At 50.3% G+C, this 25358-nt stretch overlaps 1 protein-coding gene across 1 annotated transcript in view; it reads right to left on the minus strand.

Moving 5' to 3' along the window:
* LOC112590308 (glutamate receptor ionotropic, kainate 1-like) overlaps window positions 1–25358 on the minus strand; it is a 121306-nt gene that overhangs the window by 58511 nt on the left and 37437 nt on the right. Inside the window, exon 3 of the mRNA XM_025306396.1 lies at window positions 7499–7683. Coding sequence (XP_025162181.1) covers window positions 7499–7683 — 185 coding nt within the window. The remainder of the gene's footprint in view (window positions 1–7498; window positions 7684–25358) is intronic.

Here is a 25358-nt window from a genome sequence, read left to right on the forward strand (position 1 = left end):
ACGTCGAGTTAATTAACAATACGTACTTTTATACGTATAATTTCTGATGGAGTTTTTCCAGGAGGAGGAGGAGGAGGAGGAGGCGGAGGAGGCGGAGGAGGGGGAATTCCGGTTTAGGATACGGTAAATAAATTTCCGCTTACCGACATAAATTATTTAATATACGTCGGATAATTGGTGCAAGATATACCGATAGCTCAGCGCTAATCAGAAGAAAATGCAGTGAATAATTGAGCAGGATCGGATAATTAATAAGCGGTAATCGGAGCGGAAATCGCATAATTAATGCACAATGACCGACCGCGGTGCGCGGTGCGCGGCAATCGAAAGGAAAAAAAAAAAAAAACGGCGTTCGGCTAGAGATCAGGGGATGATCAGATAAAATTGAGATCGAGATCGCGAGGGGGGTTAGGTGGGAGTCACATGACGCCAGTGAAACGTTCTCCGCATGTCCTGGCGCGAAACGCCCAAGTTTCATCCTGAGACAATGCTATTCGTAAAGTGTCCCTTTATTCGCCACTCTCGCCAACGCCATTCGCGGGAATGCACTTTGCATTTTTCGCGACGGCTCTTTTCCCGCTGGCGCGTCGTCTCGACGGCGAAGTTTCGGAAATGCTCGGTTGGCGAAAAGGGAGAGAGAGAGAGAGAGAGAGAGAGAGAGAGAGAGAGAGAGAGAGAGAGAGAGAGAGAACGAGACGAGAGGCGAAAATCGGGCGAAGAAGCGACGCTCTTAATTCCGCTTCTAATAGAATTCATGCCTAATGCATTCGTAAATAATGCATTCCCGGTGGGCGGCCTTCGAGAGTGCCCGCCGTCGTCTCGGGTCGCCGATCGCAGCGTATTCCGCGAGTGTCTCTGTCGACATTAAAATTGCCTGCGGAATGGCAAATTGCGAAGGTGAAACGTCGATTACGAGCGATGAAGCCCGCGACAACAAGCGGCTTACTCCGCTGCGAACACGGATAATCCACCGACGCGCTCTTCTCTGCCTGCTCTGTCCTTCTCTCGATTATGCTCGTTCTCTCTCGCTTTCTCTCCCTCTCTCTCTCTCTGTCTCTCTCTCCCTCTCCCTCTCCGCGAAACGAGATTACGTCTGACGTGCTAGACGCAGCGGAGTTATGCACTTCCGACGTAACACGACCGCTTTATATGGTACCATATTCCCCGTACGGTGCGCCGTGTACGATATTGCGTCTACATTTCTTGACGATCGCCCTTCCCGGTCGTCCCTTCAATAAAGCGCATCGTTCCACGCGCGTACTCCAGAAATTATGCTCGCAATATACAGCGGATGAGTTTCGCCGAAGATTGATCCTCGTCATCTGCGCGGAGGAGGCCCGGCGTCTAATTCTAATAAGCCTCATCTCATTCCACGGACTCAACGGCGCTTTTTAAAACGCTCTTTTAATTCGCGCCGATTACGATAATCACGATCTACAAACGACGATGAAAGTGGATAATAGGCAGCTTAATCTCGCCCACACCCGATAGGTAGATACCGGCTGGAGTCGCGGAAAATTAGCGACCGCAAGATGACGGACATTTATTTCCCCCGGACACTTGCGGGACGAACTGGGGGAAGCCGTTAGTTTGGAAAATCAGACGTCGTTATCGACAACGACGAATACGATATCAGGGTCCAGATCACGGGCAACACGAGGCTAAGTTTAAGGGGGAAATTTGCGGAGATCACTCGCGACGTACACACAATTTCAAGGAAAGTCAGGCGGGGTAATAAAAAGTCTACGGACGTGACGAAGACAGTCTTTTCGTGAAGCAATTCACCTGACGGATCGCGAGGCTAAATCCTCGCTTGACGGCTCGACGAAGAATTCGGAGATTTCGAGGGGAGCCACGCGCGAGTTAGCTCATCTAGTACGCGATCGTGCTGATTAGCTCGAGCCAGCAAACTCGATCGTTAGCCCGGATCGGAGCCCCGCCGAGCCAAGCGCTCATCACGACGTCAGAGACGAATGCACGAGATGCAATCCATTTGCTCCCCCGATACGCTTTTCCACCGGCGGCGGCGACGGCGGCGGCGACGGTGGAAGGCGGTGGTGAGAAAACGGCGAGGGTGAGTAGAGTGCGGTCAGCGGTATGGGCGATCGCCGAAACGAGCGGAAAGAAAGCGCGCGCGAAGGAGGAAATGGAAGTAAATAGCTAATCGGCGGAGAGACGCGCAGTGTGGGAGGGACGAGGGGGCAGAGAGAGAGAGAGAGAGAGAGAGAGAGGAGAGGTGCGCAATCGGCTTTCAATCGTGCGCCCGCCGTACGTGGTTTCGCAGTGCGTTCGCTGAATGGCGTTGATTAGTAACTACCCCTCCCTGAAAATAAACGAGAACGGTACATCGGGAGCCGGTCTGGGAGCCGCCGAGCTGTTGGCTCCTCGGCGGCGTCTGAGAGAGGAGAGGAGAGGCACGTGCTATTGCGAGCGGAGAGAGCCGGCCGTTCTCAATGCGAATGCCACGCGAGCAGAATAGAGTGGGTACTTACTGCCGACGATATGTTTGGATGGCTGCGATCAGAAGCGGTTTAAGTGCTGGATGTGGGAAGTGGTCGCTTCGGGGCGCAATGAGTCGTGACGTTGTTGCGTACTTTGTCTGCGCCACGATGAGAAGCAATCTTCTTTCGTGGAGTATATACAGCTCTCTATGTGTGTGTGTCTTGTTAATAAGAGGATATTCTTATTAACAAGAGGATGTGGGATATCGTCGTGAGGAACACACAAAGTGTGAACATGAGTCTAACGATGGAATCTTTTCGTCTCAAGATTAACGTTACATTGTACTTGAGTTTTTACACCACACACGCCTTGAACCTCCGCGATAAAGCGTGGTTGGTTTCGACTTTTGTTCCCACGAGAGAGAGAGAGAGAGATGAGCGGCTCCGTTCTCGTCGCGAGAAATTGGCCGCTGCGAGTCGCCGCGAGATTTTGCCTCACTCCACCTGAGAATCTGTCATCGCGCGAAACCCGCTTCTCCCAGGTGTGCGCAGTGTCGTAATTGCTGAAGAAGAATCGTAATTTATCGAAGAGAACTCGAGAGAATCTCAAACGTTTCCTCAGGGTTCTCCGTTTTCTAAGATCGAGCCTGGTGGCGGTGGCGAACACACCGGCATTGCGAACCGAAGTGCCGCAGGAAACGTAACGAGCAAAGGCTCGACTAGGAAACGCTACAAATTGAATTCCAACGCCAACGTAGCGGCTGATTCAACCGATCGCACGCGCACATACACAACCGGCCAGACCAGCGGCTGGAGCGCAGAAGTCGCTCCATTATCGACCATGAGGAAGATCGTTAAATCATCGCTGCGGTAATGGCAATTGCGACCATCGCGGTTCATTAGCGCCAACATATCGCCCACTATGTCGTCATAATGTCGATACCTTCCAACTGGAGCGACCGGTGTCATTCTGAGGCGGAAAGAGGAAGATGCCGGGTTCGATTAGGCGTGGATCTTGCCGACGCCAGCGCTCTCTCTCTCTCTCTCTCTCTCTCTCTCTCTCTCTCGTCCGCCCGCAGAAATTGCGATCCCAGCCGCGGAGTATTCGCTTGTTAAGACGTCTGAATGTTGCTGATCGTGTTCGTGACCATTGAGGAAATACACTAATGATCATTACGTATATCCATACCGTCATTAGTGACAGCTTAGATAACTAAGGGGTTGATACTAGGCAATGAGCAATCGAGGGTTATATCCTCGATCCTAGGAGTACATATTCAATGATTATAGTGATCAGTGATACAACGATTGATATGCATGCACGATCGATGAATAATGTATCTCTCTCTCTCTCTCTCTCTCTCTCTCCCTCTGCCTTTCTGCATGATTCGAAATGAATCAGTCGGGGCGATTTGTCCGTTTCAATCACGCTCGTGTACAATGGTAAATGAAACTGTTTTATTAAATGAATTGTGACGTAAACAATGTTGTTTACCTATAAGAAATTTGTTTGGACATGTATCTGTTTTCAAAAGTGAAATATCAACATCATCTTCAGGTGTCGATATGCGTGTATTATGTAACGTGGATCGATTTGCGCTCGCATCAAAATAAACAGACAAAGAGACGGATTCGTTGATTATTGTACATGTGAATGTGGAAAGTATGAGGATTCGTTTCGCGAGACTTTTTAGAAAAAAGGGTCTTTTTTCTTTCGGTACTCCACAAAGGGCTTTTCTCTGGCGGGAGTCGAAGAAAATAGACCAAAAGAAGAAGCTCGCGTCCTGGCAGGAATGCGAATCGAAATGCCTGACAATTCGATTTCATCGCGGACGATACGAGCTGTCGTAGAGTTCAAAGCGAGATTGGATAGATTCGTCTTCGCGTTTGAACGCGATAATTGGAGAATCGAATTAAAGATATTTCGAACGTGACAGAAAGAGAGAGAGAGAGAGAGCATGTCGTGTTGTCTTTTGCAGAAGACTTGTGCGAAAATATTGTATATACAAAATATTGGAATAGAAGGTAAATAACAGAAAGAAAGATAATATTTCAAACTGATCTCTCTCTCTCTCTCTCTCTCTCTCTCTCTCTCTCTCTCTCTCTCTCTCTCTCGAGTTGCTTCGTCACTTTTATCGCGATCACGGAAAATCGAGGGAAACTTTCGCGCTAAAACTCCGACGTTTCGTTCCGGCCGATATTACCCGCGCAAATCGCAATTATTCTTTCCACTGTCATTATCCGGAATAATGCGCGGTTTGCGATAGTAATCTGTTACCATAGCGCGGAAAGTCGTAGGGTGGGAAAGGTATTAAAGTTATCCCTACAGCTCGCCCAATGCGAATCAAAGAGACTCAGCGCGACTGTCGCACCTTTTGCTCCATTTTGCCGTCAGCTCCTCGCAATCGCCTTCGGTCCCTTTGAACCGCGCGTAAGATGGTACCGGAAAGTAAAATATTTCCGTCGGGTTGACTGAATGAGGCTGTCGCTCGTTTGACGGAATCGACGCCAACGTCCCTCTCTCCCCGCTCCGCCCCTTCGTTCCTTCGTCACCATCGCACTCCTGTGCACCGTTCTTTTTCGATTTTCCTTTCCCTCCGAGTCGAGTACTCTAATCAGGACGACGCCGCTGCTCTCCTGGTGAATTTTGCATTTTCGCTCGTTGGAAATGGCGGGGACATCGCCGAGGAAAAGAACTCAGGCGAGAGAAAGCTAGCCCCGCCCGACGCTGTGAAATAACTGACGACGTAAGCTACTTCCCTCCGGTTTACTAGACTCACAATGGAAACCTGAGACTGAGGAAACCTGATGTTTATCACCTTCAGAATACGGAAGCTTATTAAACGTTTCCCCCTCCCCGCTTGCGCCTTTGTACCGAGCGACTTCGTGCCGTACACTCGCATTTCATTGTGCGACCGTCGGATTTTGTAGTCTGAGACATCCGAACTATAACAGCGTGGTTCGTAGTAATGTACACTATACCCAGAAAAGGAACAGAGTTGAAGAAGGAGAACCGTGATGATAATCACAGGATACGTCGCGTGATTATGAGTGCGGGCTACTCGGAGAACTACACATGTTGTGCGCGAGTGTCTCGCGAAGCGTCGATTCGTTGAGATTCGTTTTAACGAATGGCCAAAGCTCGCACGGGTCGAATTCGTGCGACACATGGCTGGATTCTAATTGAAATTCTTACTATGACGGGAGAGGGAGGAAGAAGGAAGGACGAAAGCGAGGGAACGAACAGCTTGAGATATGCAACGGCGTTTAAATTGTGTCCTCTATGCGGCGCCATTGAAAGCCCTTTGATCGGCAGCGTCAAAGCCGGCGTGTGTGCGCGACTGTAAATTATTATCTAGCCATCAATATTTCATATGATACCCATGAAAAGGTCCACGGAAAGAAGTCGTCGTCAGTGGAAATAAATCCTGTCTGCTGATCGCGTCCCGCTGCTGTATCGCTTTAAGCATTGCCGGCAGATGTTCGATATTTCCGGTTGAATTAATGAAACTCAACTCTCAATATCGTGCGCGATATTACTGCGCGCGCGCGCGCTGTGTAAAAATTGTACGTCTCTCAACAAGAGCACACTCGTATCGTCAGATACGGCCGTTAAAGCCACCACTTAAACGTGACTGTCTTCTAACGCACGCAGATTTCGTTCCCGTTGTCTTTCGTGCCTGCTGCAAGAAAATCCTTGCACATTCCGTTCGACCGTAATAACGGATTTATCGACTCCTCCGCTTATGTTTTCTCGTTCGTAGCGCGCTGAGCGCCTCGCAGCCGCGGATATTTATTTTCCCTTCCTACTGTGCTCGTGAATCCCTTCGAAAATAAAGGGAAACTCAATGACGAGCGATGAGCGGGATTCCGCCACGTCATATACAGGGAATAAACGGAGCGCTTTCGAGAACGCAGGACAAATCGAGTGGCAAATATTGAGAGAGAGAGAGAGAGAGAGAGAGAGAGAGATAGAGAGAGAGAGAGAGAGAGAGAGAAGAGAGGCAGACACAGAGAAAGATAGGACATGTCGCATCGCAGGATTCGCGAGTGGTAAATATTGGAGAAGGAGTTGTGCGAGGATTCATGAAACACACAGCAGGCGAAGAAAGAGAGAGAGAGAGAGAGAGAGAGAGAGAGAGAGAGAGAGAGAGAGAGAGAGAGAAAGGGAGAGAACTCTCTCGTTAACCTAAAAGCCCAAGAGCCATACAACCCGCGGCTAGGCTTTCAGCCGCGCTCGTTCCCGAGACTCGGCACTTATTAAGAGAAATTTAGAAAGTTCAGTTCTTTCGCGTTAAGTTTGGAACTGCCGCTGCGTGCGTAACATCCGATGCATAGCGGATGCAAGTGGATGTAACCGAATGGAGAATTCGTCGGCCGCAAAGGTGATCTCGCTCGCGTGCGCGCGCATGTGTGTGTGTGTGTGTGTGTGTTCAGTGGAGACGCGCGAGTGCGACTCGTCGAAAAGGTGAACAGAGCGGAAATGGGATTAGCCTTTCGTTTCAACGCGATTAGATCTCGGGCGATCTTATATCGTGGGGAGAATATATTTTTAGCAAATCGCGGATAAAAGAAACAACGCGTTGCTACCGCACTGAATCGCATATAAATTGCGTGTCGAGCACAAAAAGGAGGGAGGAGTTGCGCTTTCTATTAATCTTGAAATTTAAATTTTCGCTTTCGAGTGACAGTACGAATTTTCTCGCTTCTACCGAAAACCCGATGTTTCCGTGGCTGCTGCCGTGCTGGCTTTTTGTGGCCGCCGCCCCGATTTGTAATTACAATGGAATGTGGAATGTGCGACTCGGAGCGGGCTCGGAGCGGCGAAGTGTTGAACCTATCCTAATTAGAGCGACGGGTGTTGATCCTACGCTTAAAAGAAAGACCGATGTTTGTTCGCTGCCGATGGCGAGAGGCTCGCCCGAGCAAAACAACCCCAGCATGAGGCACAAGAAATCCTCCCTGTCACTCCGAGGGGAAACGTCCGCGAGTAGGCAGATCTTCCGCGGCGGGTTTACCGCCTTAATGAGGCTATTACGACCGAAGTTTCTACGTACCTTGGACAGAGTGGTCGGGTGTGGATAGAGGTTGACGAGGCAGCTCTGCCGTCTGATTCGGTAGTCCCAGCGTGTCTCCAAGTGCGGAATTTCCATGGTGTCGCAAATGCTCTGCACGTGGGACGCCGTGTGCGCGCTCTGCGGCCCAAAAATCGCCGCCACGCCGCCGCGCAGCAAGTGGCATACTGTGTACAAAAGAAGCAGCGGGATATCATTCGGGTCAACGAGGGGCCTGTTGGCGCGCGCGCGAAGTATATTAGGTGTGTGAATTAATTCGGTCCATCTGGTGGTCAATTGCTCGTACTATGTAACTTTCTAACCTCTAATGTCTGCAAAAGGCTTTATTTTTTAGTTTTGATATCTGGCAATAATTATTCAGTTGATAAACGTTTGGGTTTGTAACAACAACATCGTGTTTATCTGATTCGAAAATGTCGCGATTCGAGCGACAAAAAAGCATAATTTCCGGCAAGTTCTCATTTTCCGTTTTCATATGAAGAAAACAGCCGCTGAAGCTCATCGAATGCTCGTAGAAGCTTATGGCGAAAGTGCTCCCACCGATTGATCATGCAGAGAATGGTTTCGACGTTTCAAAAGCGATGATTTCAGTGTCGATGACAAACCTCGTCCAGGTCGGCCGAAGAAGTTCGAGGACGAGGAATTGCCGGCGCTAATCGATGAAGATCCGTCGTGTCAATCGCAACATGAGCTCGCGCAATTGTTGAATGTTGATCGATCAACAATTTCTGTGCGTTTAGCAGCCATGGGAAAGATTTGTAAAAAAAAAAGGAAGATGGGTGCCATACGAACTGAAAGAAAGAGAGACATCGAGAGGCGAAAAGCCATGTCTGAAATCTTGCTTGCCAGGCAAAAAAGAAAAGGTTATTTGCATCGTATTGTGACTGGGGACGAAAAGTGGATATATTACGATAATCCCAAACGAAGGAAATCCACTAGCGACCCAGGAAAACCATCCACATCGATACCAAAGCGGAATATTCACGGCAAGAAAGTAATGCTCTGTATATGATGGGACCAGAAGGGTGTGGTGTATCATGAACTATTAAAACAGAGCCAAACCATCACTGCCGAACTTTACCAACAACAATTAATCCGTTTAAACAACCCATTGAAGAATAAGCGGTCGGAATATGCAAAGAGACACGACAAAGTGATCTTCCAGGCACGATAACGCTCGGCCACATGTTGGAAAGATTGTGAAGGCCACCTTGGGAGCACTTGGCTGGTACGTTTTACCTCACCCGCCGTATTCACCAGACATTGTTCCATCCGTCTATCACTTGTTCAAATCGATGGCGGAATACGGGCTTTCGGACCAGCACTTCAACAATTATGTAGAAATAGAGAAATGGCTCGATGAATGGATCGCTTCGAAGGACGAGTCGTTTTTCCGTCACGGAATGCAACAACTGCCAGACAGATGGGAAAAAATAATAGCTAGCGATGGCAAATACTTTGATCAGTGTACTTCTTCATGTTTTTTTATACTCTAGTCTTTTTTTGAAAGAAAAAACGGACCGAATTAATTCACACACCTAATACTATACGGAGGAGTCTAACTGGCGTTTGGCGTCCCGAAATTGCAAACTCCGCGCACGAGCCGCGCGAATTTTCTCGACTGAAGTGCTGGACGTAGCGAGCGCCGGCAACGAGGATCTCCGGCCGGATTAGTCTTCTACATAATTTCCAATTATTTGCCAAAATTTATCCACATAAGCAAAATCCGCGGAAAGAATATTCTTTAGGTGAGCTTTCGCGGATAGCGCGTATACCACGTTTCGCGTTGTTGTTCGTGGTTTCAGCGCGTGGAATTTTCACAGTAAATAATGATTATATGAGAACGTACATATACAAGGAGCGATATTCTTTAGGTATTGGATAACATTGTGCATTACATATCTTATCGTGTTTCATTATAATCTATGAAAAAATATTACGCGCGCGTGTATTTTTCTGTAGCTGCTTCGCAAGAACAAGCGATTCCTCTTTCATCATCCCGAGTGGACATTCTGGCGTCATGTATTAACCGTGAAAATCCCGTCTCGAACTTGGATATGAATCCTTCCGCGATTGATCCTTCCGAATATTGCCGGTATTTTCAGCGTTAACGTGACACGAACGAGGTTTTAATTCGGGCCTTCCATCCGGAATAACCATTTTCTCGCGTCGCTGGTCTTAACATAAATATTAATTACGCAAACTGAAATTAGGAGGGCGGCACGGTTGCGTGGATCGATTAATTAGCCAGCTCGCCTCTGTTATGATAATGTAGATGTAGATACGAGCGCGTAGCATGCTGATACGCGCATAAGATAAGCATGACGTAAACGCTGGCAGCGCGTATGGCAACGCTACCGCGATGTTAAGCCCGAACGAAACGGAATGACCTGTCGCGTCACCATATATCGATCACGTGACCGTCATCTAATGTGATTAGGGTCGCTTCGCGCATCGACGGCGCATCGCGGCCCGTATCGTATGGAACCCGTTATCGATTAATCATCGCGACCTCGCGCCAACTTAGTCTCGTAAAGTGCAACTCCGCGGGCTTGTCCTACCAACTCCCGTGCTCGCTTCTCCCCGCGAACTCTCGATCCGCCGTCGTGATAAACGACGAGCTATCGCGCGAACATCCGCCGGGATCTCTCTTCTTGTCTCTCTCTCTCTCTCTCTACCTCCCTCCTTTTGTCTCTATCTCCCTTCCTCTCTCACCTATGACGCATAACTTTCGATCAATCTCTCCTATTCACTCTTAATTTAATTCGGCGAATAAATGTTTTCGTTACCGCCGCACGCGGTCGACTCCTTTCGCAATCCTCTATCTCTCTCTCTCTCTCTCTCTCTCTCTCTCTCTCTCTCTCTCTCTCTCTCTCTCTCTCTCTCTCTTTCCCTTTCTTTTGCTTTTCGACGATAAATCACCGTGTCGAGGCAGGCAGCCAGCAGCCACCTACCCACACACCCCCGCTCATGGCGAATGTCGTCTCGTTTCCTTTGCGTTCGCGCCGTTACCGCTCCGCTTCTCATTCTCGTTCGCTTGTTCTTCGCGGAGGCCACAGTGGGAAAAAGGACGTCGCAGTATCTTCGCGGAGGAACCGTCAGCGCGAGTTCCATTTCCTTCGGCCCAGGGTACCGCCCTGCCGCGATTGTCTCGTCGATTTCGCGTCGATTGTCCGATCGTGATTGCCAAGGTTTACTCCGCCAGTCGATCGCGGATAAGTCATAATGAGAATTTTTTGCTCGCCGAGGGGGAGTCCCTCGATAAACGCGAGTGGATAAACTTCGGCGGAAAATTGTCTCGGTGCTCCGCGCCCGACGCTTGGCGGAAGATTACTTTGGAACTCGTTTATGATACCTTTCATTAAAGAAAAAAACTGTTTCGACCGCCGCCGCCGTTCCCCCCTCCTCCCCCTCCCTCCCGGAACCGCGCTCGTGGAAATTACTCGAGAGGTCGTTTCGCGCCTAATGGCGAACGTCGCGAGTACGTTCCGATAGCGATGCCTGTTCCTCCTCGTTAAATCGACATTTCTCACGTTGCGCCGTTTATTTTTACTCCCCTGCCGGTAATTAAATTCCGCGACGTGAGCACAAGCCGTCCTAACGAACTGGCATTAATTTCTCTCGTCTTCCTCGCCCCCGATTTCAACCGCGATAATTTTTCCTCCTTTCTCTCTCTCTCTCTCTCTCTCCCTCCCTCCCTCCCTCCCTCTCTCTCCCTGCCTCCCTCCTTCTGTTTCTCTCTCTTCTCTCCTCTCCTTTCCTTCCCGCTGCCAGACGAACTGCTCGACAAAAGAAACGCGCTCTAAAAGAGTTTAAACCGGCCTATAACCGAGTATCGCACCGCTATTAACAATTGCGTTCCGTTTCTCTTTTAACAGTTTCTTCTCTCAGCGGAAGCTATTCCGTTTGACGGGGTCTCGTTTTACATCACATCCGTCGCATATCTTATTAATCACTTACGAAGCGCTGCTGGAGTTTCGAGCTACGTCACACAGGTTTTCATATCCGTTACATTTTGCAATTATCTATTGCCCATTGTGCGCCGAGATCGTAGAGAGCTCTTATCTGACAGTCATAAGGTTTACGTCGAAATGAAACGACTGACAAAGCAAAGCCCGGCCGAAATTGGAGCGATAAAATGAACTCTCGACTCGCGCCTTTATATCCGAGCTTCAATCACCGAAATTTCCCCTGCGTATCGAGCAACCGCACGACCCGCGCGCTCCTCTTGTGAAATGTTCACCCGGAGATCGACTCGTCCGTTTGACGGCGGAATCCGAAGTCGTGAGCGCGTGTTCTTCGCGCGACGCGCGGCGGGCGCGCATTAATCGCATCGCCGACTTTTCTGAAAATTTGATTATACCACTTTGTACAAGTTGCATAACATCTGGAGTCGCAACGGAGCGCACAAGCGCGCGTGCGCGTGCGCGTCACCACCGGGTCAGCGACAGCTTTAATCTCGAGTTACCTTTTGATCATTTATTCCAAGCGAAAACCGTCTAATGTCCCTTGCAGCTTGCTGCCTCTCTCCGTCTCGGCAAAAGGATCAAGCGGGAGTTATGTCTCTCCCTTTCCCCTCCCACCGCCCCCCTGACCCTATCCGTTTACCGTTACCGCACCCTTCGGCCCGCAGTCCCCGCGCCTCACCTTGCGTGCACCTTACCGCCGCAGTCGGAATCTCTATAATCGGCGGGTAAAGTCAGCTTCCGCGGCTTCGGAGCCTCAAAGTAATACCGGACAGAGCTGGCGGCGTTTTAAGGTTGAAATATGATATGCGCTGTATTGAAATTCCGGATGCAATTTCGTCGGGCCGCCCTGGGGCATTCGCGCACGCGCTCGTACATATCGGTATGTATCGAGAACTCTGCTTTTTTCACTGTCGCTGAGCGTGCTCGTACCCTTCCCTTTCTTCCTCTGCTCCTCCCCTTCTCGCACTCGCTTCCTTTTTTTCTTTCACACTTTTTTTTATCGCGACGCGCCGCGTCGGTGGTGTAGACGCGGCCTTTCCACCGGGGACTTGAAATCAATTCGAACTGCATTGTGGCGATCCGCGCTCGTCTTGCCAGCTCACAGGGACTCGCGCGGTCTTTGCGGGCTACCACGCACAAAGCTTTTTACATGTCGACGCTTGGCGCCTTTCGTCGCTTCGATACGGAGATATCGAGGGCACGACCGCCGGCGAGTGTGGCGTCGCGTTTCTCAATGCGGTATCTCGCTGCGACTTGGAAGTGACGCGAGCTTAGTCGCCAGGTGCGCAAAGGCCGAGATGGCGCGCGCTTGCTTTTTAGCGAGAAGTGCAACGACTGGCCGACGTGTGTGTGTGTGCCGTTGCGAGTCTCGAGTGCAATTTGTCCGTCGGATCCGACGAAATCCTCGCGATCTCACGGTCTGATCAGTCAACGTGTACGATGTGGGGAAGTTTTCAACGAGAACACCGCGCGTACCTCTCGCGCGATATCTTGATTCCGCGTACGCTTGATACACGGCGGATGTCTCGCTCTTCATCCTCGTGGAAGCGAGACGCCGTCTCGCCGATCGAACGTTTCCCCGAGAACGAGAAACGCGAAGGAACGAGATCGTTTCTCGGCGGATCGCCACGCTGCGCTTTCTTCCATTCGCTTTGCGATAGCGTAGGATAATAACGCGAGACGACGGGAATGCACGGGAGTTTCGCGAGCCGCGTATCAGCCGGGGTATTTCCGCGTGCGTTACGAGACACAATATTACGTACCGGCGAGTCGCATTGTCGTCGTTCCCGGCGAGGTCGAGGGAGGAGCTCGCTCTCTGGCGCCAACTCGACCTCGGCTTCTTACCGGTCGACGACAGACCGCGCCTACTTCTGTTAGCGCACGTAGCACCCTACAGTCTGAACCCTATCCCGCAGCCGACAGCTGGATGCATATTATAGGCAGCGGCAACGGAGTCTCGACATGGCATCCAGTTGCTCCGGTTGTATCGCCCTGGCTTTGCGAGCAGATAGGATTATCGCTCGGTAATGTATCAAAGCCAGTTGGCGAGCGACCTGGCACCAAGTAATATCTAATCCCGCAGCTCTCCCCCCCCCCCTCCCCCGCTCTCTCTCTCTCTCTCTCTCTCTCTCTTCTCCTCCCTGTCGGATTGTCCGCACCCCCACCTTGATCGTGCCTGTTCATCGTCGGCTGTAATTTCACCCCTTTGCCTCAAAACCTCTCTCGAACAAGGGTCGCGGCGATAGCGCTGCTCAAATTTCACAAATTTTCCTTCTTCTTCGAGAGGCAACAGAAGCGACCGCGCAACTCGAAACCTTCGTCCATGATTTAATAACGATTAGGAGAGGCAGGGTCTTTCGGATTTTGAGCCGCGGCTTGTTTCACGAGTAACGACGATCTCGTGGCGTTAAATTATGGCTTCGTGGATTATGTTCGGTATGCCCTCTCTTATTCTTCTTGTCGTATCCTCGGCGTCATGCGGTTGAAATTCGTATTCCCTCTCTTCAGGGAGTATAGAGCGATACGTTTCTATTCTCTCGGGGCTTTTCCTCGTCGGTTTCATTCGGGTATGTCAGTGCGTCTGGTAGCCACCAGCCGTAACTCCGACTCTCTCTCTCTCTCTCTCTCTCCCCCCTCCCCTTTTTTTCCCTCGTGCTACTCCTCCGATAGAAAATTCTATTTCTCCCTCTCGCTACTTGCTCGTTCCTTATTCAAGATTAGGGCATTCGATAGCGCACAAGTATCTGCCTCTTCGTACCTTCTCCTTCGCTCTCCCCCTTTTATCCACGGATTTATATTCTCGCTGCGACTCGCATATCCGCATTCAATTCTTATTTCCCGGACGACAAGTCCAACTTGCGAGTCCGGGAGTTAGCTTCAGCGCGAGTCAGTTGACATAATTCGAGTGAAAGCTCTGTGGATAAACTGAGACATGAGGAGGGGAGGAGTGGGAGACTCGACTCCGCGTTAACTTCGGATTGTGTCCCGGCGACGCATTTACCGTTACCAATCCGGCCGTCTGATTGTAAACGTTATTTACCTCAAATCGAAACCCACGTACAATGTTACCTCAGTTTAGCGGGTTACGTATAGCGCGGTCAGAATATCAGGTCAGCGCGGACCTCTGATTGGTCGCGGTCATGGTCGTGGTGCAAGCGACATCCCGGGAAAACTCCGCCGGGGTCTCTCGCCGGCCCCGTTCTCGCCCCTTCATAAACTTAGGAAATCGCGCGGCGTAACGGTCGCGCCGATAAGACCGCAAGAAAAGTCGAGACTCTCCCCGGTTGTCGGTTATCGGCGCGGTTAATAGGATATTCTGTTTTACGGCTCACCACCACTTTCGCCACTGGATATTTATAGCTCCCGCTCCATTGAATCCCCGTCGATGACTCTCGCGGCGAGTCCGGCGAGCCGCTGCGAGCACCGCGTTTTCGTGAAACGTACGTGATATCGGTGATACCGAGCTCAACCCCCGCGCGTCACTTCGAGACACCATTGGAAGCAGGAATCCGTATTATCGGGTGACCAACGCGCGACGACTAGGAAACTACGCCACTCGAGCGGAATTTTGCCAATCGCGTACGATCGCGTCGGCTGTGTCTATAGCCTGAGCTCGCCCGAATGGAAATCGCTCGTACTCAGGCCGGGCCCCTGTCGACGGCGCGTCCCGCGATCGAGTCTGAATGAATTAGGCGAAACCGTCGAGTCGACTCTCGCGAATGAGCTTTTCAAGGAACTCGCGACCTAGTCGCGACCGCCTTGAGTCACCTCGTACACAGTTCGCGAGTCGCTCGAGGCTGATCGCTCTATGAAACGGTCGTTAAACGCCGCTAAACCTCCGGCGGATGAGCAAACTTAATCATCTTTTTGCTCACGTCTCGGAATCCGACGCGCCTGCTGATTCGCACTCGTCGATCCCGCGAGCGAGAGATGGCGGGATTATGTTAATTCGCACGTCACCGGCGAACGGCTGTCGGCTGAGCATCCGCCGCATTCACGAGCGAGGAACGGAGGAAAAAGCGGCGCGACGAGAGCGCTCCGGTAGGTGCGCGAGCAAGGAGAGAGACTCTGCAGGCTCGAGAGTGATTTTAATCCCTGCGCAATGAGGACCTTTAATCTTCCTAATGTCGTCCCCGGGAAACTAACTGTTACACCGGGCGGCTGAGACTCACCCCCGTCGGGAACAAGTGTTTCCTTACGCCGCATCCGGCATTCCTCGGCGCAAAAATCGCTCGCGACGATCGAGATTTCGTCCCGTCGCCCTCCCCCCTTCCACCCTGCCCCGCCTCTCGGCCACCGAGGCCAAGAAGTCTCCCCCGAGCGCGCGACGTAATTCGCGATTTTTAACGCGGCGGATAGAGAGAGTACTCCGGCCTGCTGGCGCGCAAGCGAGATTCTCAAAGCCACGTGTGATGTGGTGCATCTGCTGGACATGTCGGATAAAAAAAGAATACATATACATATATATATATATATATATATATATATATACATAGCGGCGCGCGTGGTAAAAACAAAATACACATTTGGATGATATACGTTGATCTCTGAAATTGAACGTATAAAAAAATAGAGTTGATGCTGTAAAAAAAAAATAAATAAACCACGCTACGTGGTCCCCTCGCGTCTAAATATCGGCTGTTTCGACGCCCAGCCGCGGATGATGCATATCGATACCAAATGTTTCGAAACACACTCTTTTTTACGCTTATCACGCCTCACACAAAGACTGCGCGGCTCTTTGTTTCGGGACAGGCGCGGCGGGCAAATAAGCGTAAAATAACAACGAGAGTCGTGTTCTCGTCGCGTCGCGTCGCGTTTCGTCTCGTATCCCGTGTGTTGTTCGATCTGCTGAAACTTTCACGATAATTTGGGACTTGGAGTCTGTTTACGGTATCGACCTGCGCGCGCGCGCGCGCGCGCGCACGCTGCGGTATCGCGGCGATCGAAGCTCGAGCTCTCTCGCCCAGCCCCGGCAAGATTGGCAAGAGAGAGCGACTTCGGTAAGAGGGATTTACGTTTATCGCCGATCCGTCGAGCGAGTTCCGGCGGAGCAGACTGCGCACCGAAGGCAGATCTCGTCACGGCCGAAGATCGATAGACGCGCAAATAATGCATCGCTCGTCGGACAAAGAACCCTTCCTCGCGCGCGAAACGCGCTTTATCACGCTCAGCCGCGGCGCGATCCCGATACGAAGATAAAAGCGACCAGCGACCAGAAAGAATGGGAACGGAAGATGTCTGCGTTACGATCCGCGCCGACTTTCGCTGTACGCGTCCGTGTGCGCACCCCTACCTCTCCCCTCGCCCCAGCCCTTCCTCTCTTCCGGGGCCGAGACACGTTTGAGTCTCGGCGACACGTCGATTAATCACGCTTCGTCGTTCATCTCACGGTAATTATGCCGCTTCGATTCTCACCGAGGAGGACTCACTTCGGAGACCTTCGGTCGTTCGCCGCTGGTCGCGCGGAAATTTCGTCGCATCTAATTATCGCACGTAATATTACAGTCGGCAATTATAATTATAATCCATCGATTATGCGTTGGCGCAGTAGCTCGACGAGAGGAGAGCGAAGAGAGGTTCTCCAAATCGAATTGAATAATTCAGTTTAGCCGATCAGTCGTAGCGTAGCTTCCCTTGTCGCTAATTAGATTGCAGAGCGACGGCAAACTAAGTCGCTCGATTGAAATATTTTAGCGAGAGGGCCGAAACGTCGTCAACGCCGGCGTCATCGCGCCGAGGCGAGCAATTTCTGCGCGAGAGAGACAGCGCGCGCTGTAACGGACACCGTGTCTTCATCTTTTTGAGATCATCGTAACCCATCAGCGGCTCGAGGCCACCTCGACTCTTATCGCGAGCGAGTTCTTCGCCCTTACATTCTCGCGATTACATTACAAAGGGCACGAGTTATTCTCGTTATGCTCATCGCGCAGTTCGTCGCGACGCCGCTTCGACGGTTCTTCCGACTCTCTCGGTAACTCGATATCGAGCATCACCCTGGACTGCTTCCTCGTGTTGTCTCGTCCGTCGTCGCCATGGCGACTCTGAACTCTTTCGCTGCCGGCACGAAAACGCCATATGTGGGATATATCCCATCTCATGCTTGTATCTGGTCCTTTTATCGTCGCACTTGACGTCGCGGCGAATGTCGCGGCGTTGTTTTATTTTCTCTTCTCATCTGTTCGCTCTATGTTGATTAGAAGTTAACAAACTCACGCGGACACGAAGCGCGAAAATACGAGTCGAGCGATCATCTCTCCTCCACAGCCCGTTGCTTCTCCCACATGCATTGTATGCATCCACGGCGATGAAAGAGAGGTTATACCAGGAGGAATAAGGAACGGGGTTACCGTTTTTGTCGCGTCGAGTTTGTACGCAGGACGATAAATGGGATGAGGATATAAAACCCGGGACGTTTCTTTCGATTTATGGGAGGCCTTTCACGTCCCGCTCGGCTCTTATCGAAGTGCCGCGAAGTGGAGGAGAAGCTATCGCTTTAAAGTGCAAATGAGGATTAAGTTCGATTACGTTTATCTGTATAAGTCTTTCGCTCGCAACCGGCTCGCCACCGAAGTGAAATTAAATAAAGTGGCCGATAACGTATAATGAGCCAAAATAAAGTGGACTCGAAGAAATGGCGATGCAAATCAGACGGATCGCGACCGACTTGAGCGGCGGAAGATTCAGGGGCGGCGAAAAGTTCACACGGACGCGTCCCTGTGAGAAACGTGCGAGAAAAGTTATTGCATTCGATAAACACACTCGAGAGACTCGAGTGTATTTGATTCGCAGTTTCACATCGTCGGCTCCTTCACGAGCCGTGTCCGCGGGATTAACGTATGACGGCAACGAAGACAGTTAGGAGTTTAAGTGATGGCGCTCGCGCTGATCGCGTTGCAGCCAATTTTCCGACGCGCCGTTGAAAAAGCCCGTTCTCCACGGCCTTTAAGCTCTCGACTTCTTCGTGTCGAGCGTAGTTTTTGCGCAAACTTGGAAGATCAGTTTAATGCATTAGCGCAAAAGGCCTCGTATTAGTCGGGTCCCTACGGTACCCTCCCGAAGTTAACCCATCGGTTAACTGCCCTTCCTTCACGGAAGGGGAGAGCGGACTTCATCGAGTGACTGAGATATCCTTCGCCTTTTTTCTTCTCTCTACCAGTTTTCGTTTTCGCGTTCGTTTAATTGCATTTCTTCGTCAGCGAAGATATATCCGGCGACGAGGGAAAATTGCCACGGTGGAACAATCGAAACAAGCGAATTGGATTTCGCTGTTGTCCAAGTTATTCCACTCGGGCCTCACGCATTTTCATCCTTTGGTGTGTTCGCGCTGATCCGTTTTCCTCGACGTTGTTTTTTGGCGATAGCGACGACACTCACGGCTGAAAAAATACGTGTCGCCGGAGTAATATTCGTAGATGTTTTCGTTCCTCGTTTCGCCGTTTATCCGCGAACTAAGTAAATAACGGCATTTATCACGATGTAAATGCGATCTCAAACGATCTTTCGTTATATCGCCGGAGAGATGTATTTCTCACGCGATGTAAGTTTTCAGTGAAATTTATGCGGGGCAGACGCGCCGCAACGGGTTACCTGCTTGATAAATCTCGTTTACAACGGGCATATAACTTCTGATTCAAGTCCTGCGGTCGATGCACCTTCCTACATATATGTGTGTGTGTGTGTGTATATATATATATATATATATGCTCGTATATATAGTGTACCCTCGATACTCTTGGCGAACGCGGCTGTACGAGCGCGATAATTTCCGCTCGTCATATTGTCGCCGCAATAAAATTTTATTTTTGAGCGATGGACTTTCATGCGCGCGACACACAAGCTGAGACGCATTCTGGTAAAGTCGGCCGCGGCCGAGCATCAAGAACACCAGAAGCTATCGCGGTTATACGAGTCGCGCGCGCGGAGAAAATCCCCCTGGGCAATCGTCGCGAACACTCGAACCGTGGAATACGGCTGTTATTTAGTACAACGATTCGTACGACGCGATCGATTCTCGCAAATAATTGCCGACACAGAGCGAGAGAGTTGTCAACTACGCAACAGAGACGGTAATCTAATAACGCGATCGTACTTCATTTCGCCGCGTCCGATAAATCGAGCTCCCACTCCGGGAACAGTCGAGGACGGAACTTTTTTCAACGAGCGATCTCGTATTTTCGCGCGTTCACGGTGTCGCAACTGTTATGTTATTATTCACGGTCTAATTTCGCGAGCGATGTTTCACTTTACGACGCGTCGTAAGAAATACGTACGAATTTTCTCTCGTCCGTTGAGAGAAGCTTTTTTTTTTCTTTCGTGCATCAGCAATATCAGTGAAATACGGTGATTTTCGGAGACCGCAGTCCGAGTTAAGATCTCTCGTGAGCAAGCCCCCTCGTTTTTCTGAGTTTTCCCCTTGACATTCGTGGGAAACTGAACTAGTCGTGCACGCGAACGTGTTGTGATCGCTCCGATGCGATCGTGATTTACTGTTATACCGCCGGCATAGTGACCATTTTACGATCGCCTTAGCTACATTACGGACATTACTGCCATGGGCGATATTATACGCGCAGCGGCGGCGGCGGCGGGCCGATCCATTTTTCAAGAGTCTCGCGAATGTGGCACAGGGATTACCCTGGTTCCATATAACCCATACTCGTAATATAGCTCGCATTATATCTCTACACGGGGGGAGTCTCGACTCCCATAACTTCACCGATAAACTTTCTCGACTCGTTTTCTCTCTCTCTCTCTCTCTCTCTCTCTCTCTCTCTCTCTTTCTCTCTATCTCTTTCTTTCGTGAATTATCACGATAAATACACGTATATATCTCCATCGAATGCTCTTTGATAAGCAGGTATAGCCTCGACACGGCTATATCCGGAGGAATCTTTAGCGTTTTGTTACCTTTGTCTTGCCGGAAATAAATAATAAACGGCGGATGCGATCGGTGTGCACTGCGACGGCGGATGGGCATAAACTGCATCCGCATCAAGCTTGCGCTTTCACCGATCGAGCTTGCGAACGTAACGATATATTGACGGTAGAAATCCGATTCTCCGGCGGTGAATTGGCAGCAGATCAAACTGTCTGGCGTTCGTTTAATCTCGGGAGTACCTTGCGAGCTTTTTTCAGAAAATTTTATTTTTAAGCTTCTCTGAGATTTTCCTCGCTTTGAGTCTCGCCGAAACGGTTCACGGTAAGTTCGATTACCGAAATATACGTAGCGTCCGAAATTCCTCTACGTAGCGTACTAAAATCTTATCAGGAAAATAAGTCTTATCGGGATTTTTTTCTTCTTTGAGCAAGGGTCTACCCTAAATCGCGCACGCGCGCGCGCAGTCACGCAATTCATAGCTGAACGAACATAAATATATTAGTGATAGGATGCCCAGTGTGTATATAGGCGTGTACACATATCCAAGGCGCAGGCTCGTCCACGTACGAGAACCTTGCAGACCGCTCGCAGAATAGTCTGGGAAAGTGGTTCGGCGGAATTTTCACGGGCAAGCTCGTTCCCTTACGCTCGACGGCGGTTTATGGATTTTATGAGGCTGGGCTCGTATAACACTGGTCCCGTGAATCGCAAGCGAAGTGCTTATTTACTCCCCGGCTCGTTAATTCTCGCTAAAGTAAAGCGCGAACGCGGTAATCCGGCCGTTAGACGCCGACTGTGGATCGCGCCGCTTAAGGCGAGTTTGCACGGCTCACTTTTGATGATCATCCCGGATGAATCATTTCCATGAGGAAGGTCCAGCGAACGATGCAGGCAACGTTACGCTATGCGCGATTGTCGATCGAAGAGAGACACGTGAAATCATATCCCATCGCCTTTTCCATCGCCGGACAATCGCACGAAAGATGGTCCGAAAAAAAAGAACAAACTTGCAAAGACCGAACATTTATCACGAGAAATTTCAGCCTGTCATGATCTCGGAGCAAACGTCAGTCGAGCAAGCGTTTCTTCCCGTTCGCGGTATCCACTAGGAACGGTCCATCGACCGCGGGCGATTGTCGGGATGAAATCGCTCGGATCTGCCTTTAGTCATCTGTATTTCATCATATATCGGCGAACGCGTGTGTTGAAGCGAGGCTTTCGGCGCGTAAAGGAAATGGGATGATTCGCGGAGTGTAGATGCTGCAATCGTTACGTTGCGCGCGTTTTATTTTTATCGGAATTTTCGGCCGCGCTCGTAAAGGCCGCCGGGCGACTATAAGGAATATGAAGATAGCCCGTTTATTCCGATCGCCTCGGCAAATGCCGAACGGCCGATAACGACAGAATTTAAATCGCATTGCCGATAAACGCGGTAGCCTGGGATGGTCTCGTATATTTACGGGCGATTCGCCGCGGTGAACATCCGTAGGGCAACACCTTGACAGCTTTCGTAGCGCGGGGAAGGGGCGGGGGGACGAAAAAGCGGGAAAAAATTCCACTTCTTTATTTCTCTCTCTTGATTCTTCCGTCCCTTCGGTTGAGCGAAGTTTCGGGAACGCATGGTACATTCATAATCCAAACGTCGAGACTCCATCACTTTTCAATTTAACTCGATGAATTTTGCACGAGCTACGCTACGTAAATATTTAAGATTATTAAAGCCACTCCCCCGTAATCTTTCCATTAATTTCTAAGGTGGACTTCGGTAATGGGGGAGAAATTCCTACCGACGTCGAGCTAATTCTCTGTCGGGATTGGCCGGATAATCGCGGTTCTACGCTATTCTACTTTCCCCGTGGAACAGTAGTCATTTGTCTCGCGGTAATCCAAAAATCCATTGAGGAAACTCCGAAACCGTAGATTACGTCGGGGCGCCGCGCCAGAGTGAAAGGAAGAACCAGACGGAGAGGTGGGAAAAGCGGAAAGCCGGAAATAGTGCGCTCGGCCGAGCGCGTGCGCGCACATATACGCACGCGCATGCACTCGCTGTGTGTGTGTGTGTGTGTGTGTGTCGACGGATTTAAATATATTAATTTTCATTTTGCTTTGGCACAATGCGCGCATGTCGGCGCGTGACAATTACGCGATCGACGCAGGGCGATTCGCGTCAAGTGTTACAAAATTTATCGAGTATCGCGTACTCACGTGCGTTTTCTGCGCGTCGTCGAGCCGAGCCGAGCCGAGCCGAACCGACGCGTCAGAGAAGAGGTGCGAGAGAACGCTTCCCGCATTAATTCGCTCGTCGATTATCGAGTTACCGGCCATGCTCCGTCGCTGCGGTAACGCGGAATTGATACGGTTCACTCGTAAACGCCGCATCCGCCGCGTCTCAATTACGATGCTTACTGACGCGAAGCTCCACGTATTATTCTTCTATCGCTCTCCTTCCGCCGCGCCGGGCTAAGAAGCGTAGTGGAATGCGATCTTCCTGCGCATAATTGTTTTTGGATCGCCGGATAATGGATTTCTCCGCGCGGCCGCGACGGGAAACATACCCGGGAGACGTTGCCGCGTCTGTAATTGATTAGTGTACTTCTTCTCGCTGGCTCTCTCCTTCCCTCCTCCCCTCCCCCCCCCTCTCTCTCTCTCTCTCTCTCTCTCTCTCTCTTTTTCGCACCTAATTCTCTCTTTAGAAGTATCATGCCTTCCGAGTTCATCGCAAAGTGGAGTCATACATCACTTTATCTACGACAGCGTAATGTAGGGTCTTGTAACTTTGAGGAATGAAGGATCGAAGTGTCTTTACGACGCGCGCACGCGATGCTTTACGATGTAATGCCTCCTGAAACGTGTGCAACCTTCTAATGCATATTAGAAGCATGCCGGTTAACGACAGAGTGCAATCGGGATGTAAAAGGTTTCAGTGCATATTTACGGCAAAGAGGCATCAAAACGTGAATGTGAAAAATTCACCAAACAGAGACAAAATTAATCCTTTGTCAGTACATCTTTCATTCGGAAACTCCGAGTGGAAATGTCGCACTTGTATCGCGTATCGGCGATACCGACGCAAGATTGTCGAGGGAAATTATTTGATGGGAAAATGAGAAGCACATTGAACAAATCCACGTAAGAAGAAAACAATAAACGTCCAGTGAAAACAGGCGCTATTATGCAAAAGAAATACGCGTTGACCGATGAAAAAAAAATCACCGTCGGACGGTATTCGCAACGAAGGAAGGCGGGCTGTAATCCGCGAGAGAGAGAGAGAGAGAGAGAGAGAGAGAGAGAGAGAGAGAGAGGGGGGGGAGAAGAAGCGTACAAAATCGGTAGGGGAACGGTCGCGCATGTAAATGCAAAAGGTTAACCCGGGATTACGCATTCAAAATGCCCGGCCTGTTTTTGAACGGAGCGAGCCCGATCGGAGGACGGTTTTCTGGCGGAATCCGCGGTATGCAAATGCAGCGGCGCGCGGTTATATTTGCATACGCTGAAAGGCGCGCACCGGCGTGAGTTGTGCGGTCACACGCGCGGCCGCGCGTCCGTGTAACGCGCCGCATTCCGCTATCGTACGCGCAAATTGTACAATATCGCGAGCGAACGAAATACGCGCGACGCAATTATAACCGACGCGCGAATCGCGCTCCGTCACGCGCGAGCGCGCCGCCGCGCTCTCGACGAGAGAAAAATCGAAAATCTGCGCGTGTGAAAAAGCCGAAAATCGTTTCTTTCTCTTTCTCTCATTTTCCTCCTCCCCATTTAGCAAAATTTTCGAGCACTGAAACGGAGAGATATTATCACGAGCTCACGACGGTGAAGGTACCGTTAATTTCTCGTTAAGGTTTAGCCTGAAATAACCCCGCCTTTGTCCGACAGGTGTCGGAAAGAGTAAAAAATTTCTATCGAGGGCAGCCTGAGATTACAAAAGCGGATATTTGATTCGTGCGATTTACGAATCTTCATGCGCGAAACAATGAGTCAGCCGCGACATGATACTTGGAACAGTCAGACTAACGGCAGAGTACGTGTTAGAATAGTTGAAGCAATTATGTCAGTCGTGTCGGAAAAGAGGAGAGGAGCGGCTCTGAGCCTGGCGTTTCTCTCGTCATTTCATTGGATATTTTTGCATGCGAAACAATGGGGCGCTTTATTTGATGGAGCTACACGGTCAGCGTTTACGAGTGTAGCGTTCGTCATACTAATATTCGAAACTCGGACGTTTTTAATTAATAAAAGACGTCGCGCGCGCTTTGTCCGCCGTTTCTTTTGAACGTTGCAACTGTTTTTGCAATCGCGCGCGCGCGCGCGCGCGCGCTGCCTGATGATCATTCGTTTATTTCCAACGGGAATCTACAAAGCGCGCAATTTTACATTTCATACGTGGCGTTATAAAGGCGAGATTTGAAAAGGCCATTTTTACATTGTTCTTATTTTTCCACGAAAATTACATCCGTAACGTTGAGCAATTAATAACCACCCCGCCCCGGCTCCACCGCGCCTCGCCCCGCCTCGTCTCGTCTCGCTCGCTTACAACGTAGAGGAATTTCCGATAATTCCACACGAACATGACATTAATTAATCGCCAAAATGAATACGCCGTAGTTCGTTACAGAAAGGGCCGTGGTCGCAAACTACAGCGCATCAAATATATCTCGATCATCAAACGTGCAGAATGCAGGAGCGTATATAAAATCGATGGATGATGCGAAATCATCGCTAAGACCAAATGTGTTGCGCAATAAATTACGTTTGCGAGAATCCGCCGCTAATCTGGCAATAAGCCACCTGGGCCGCTCGCTGAGATTCAGGACAAAATTATACCAAATCGCCGGGCTACCTAGTCACCCGTCTGATCCGTTAATTCTCTCTCTCTCTCTCTCTCTCTCTCTCTCTCTCTCTCTCTCTCTCTCTCTCTCTCTCTCTCTCTCTCTCTCTCTCTCTCTCTCTCTCTCTGCCTCTGCCTCTTCCGGCTGATCGATCGGAACTTCCGTTC

The sequence above is a fragment of the Harpegnathos saltator genome, unplaced genomic scaffold (genome assembly GCF_003227715.2).
Source record: "Harpegnathos saltator strain DR-91 unplaced genomic scaffold, Hsal_v8.6 scaffold779, whole genome shotgun sequence".
Classification (NCBI taxonomy): Eukaryota; Metazoa; Arthropoda; class Insecta; order Hymenoptera; family Formicidae; genus Harpegnathos; species Harpegnathos saltator.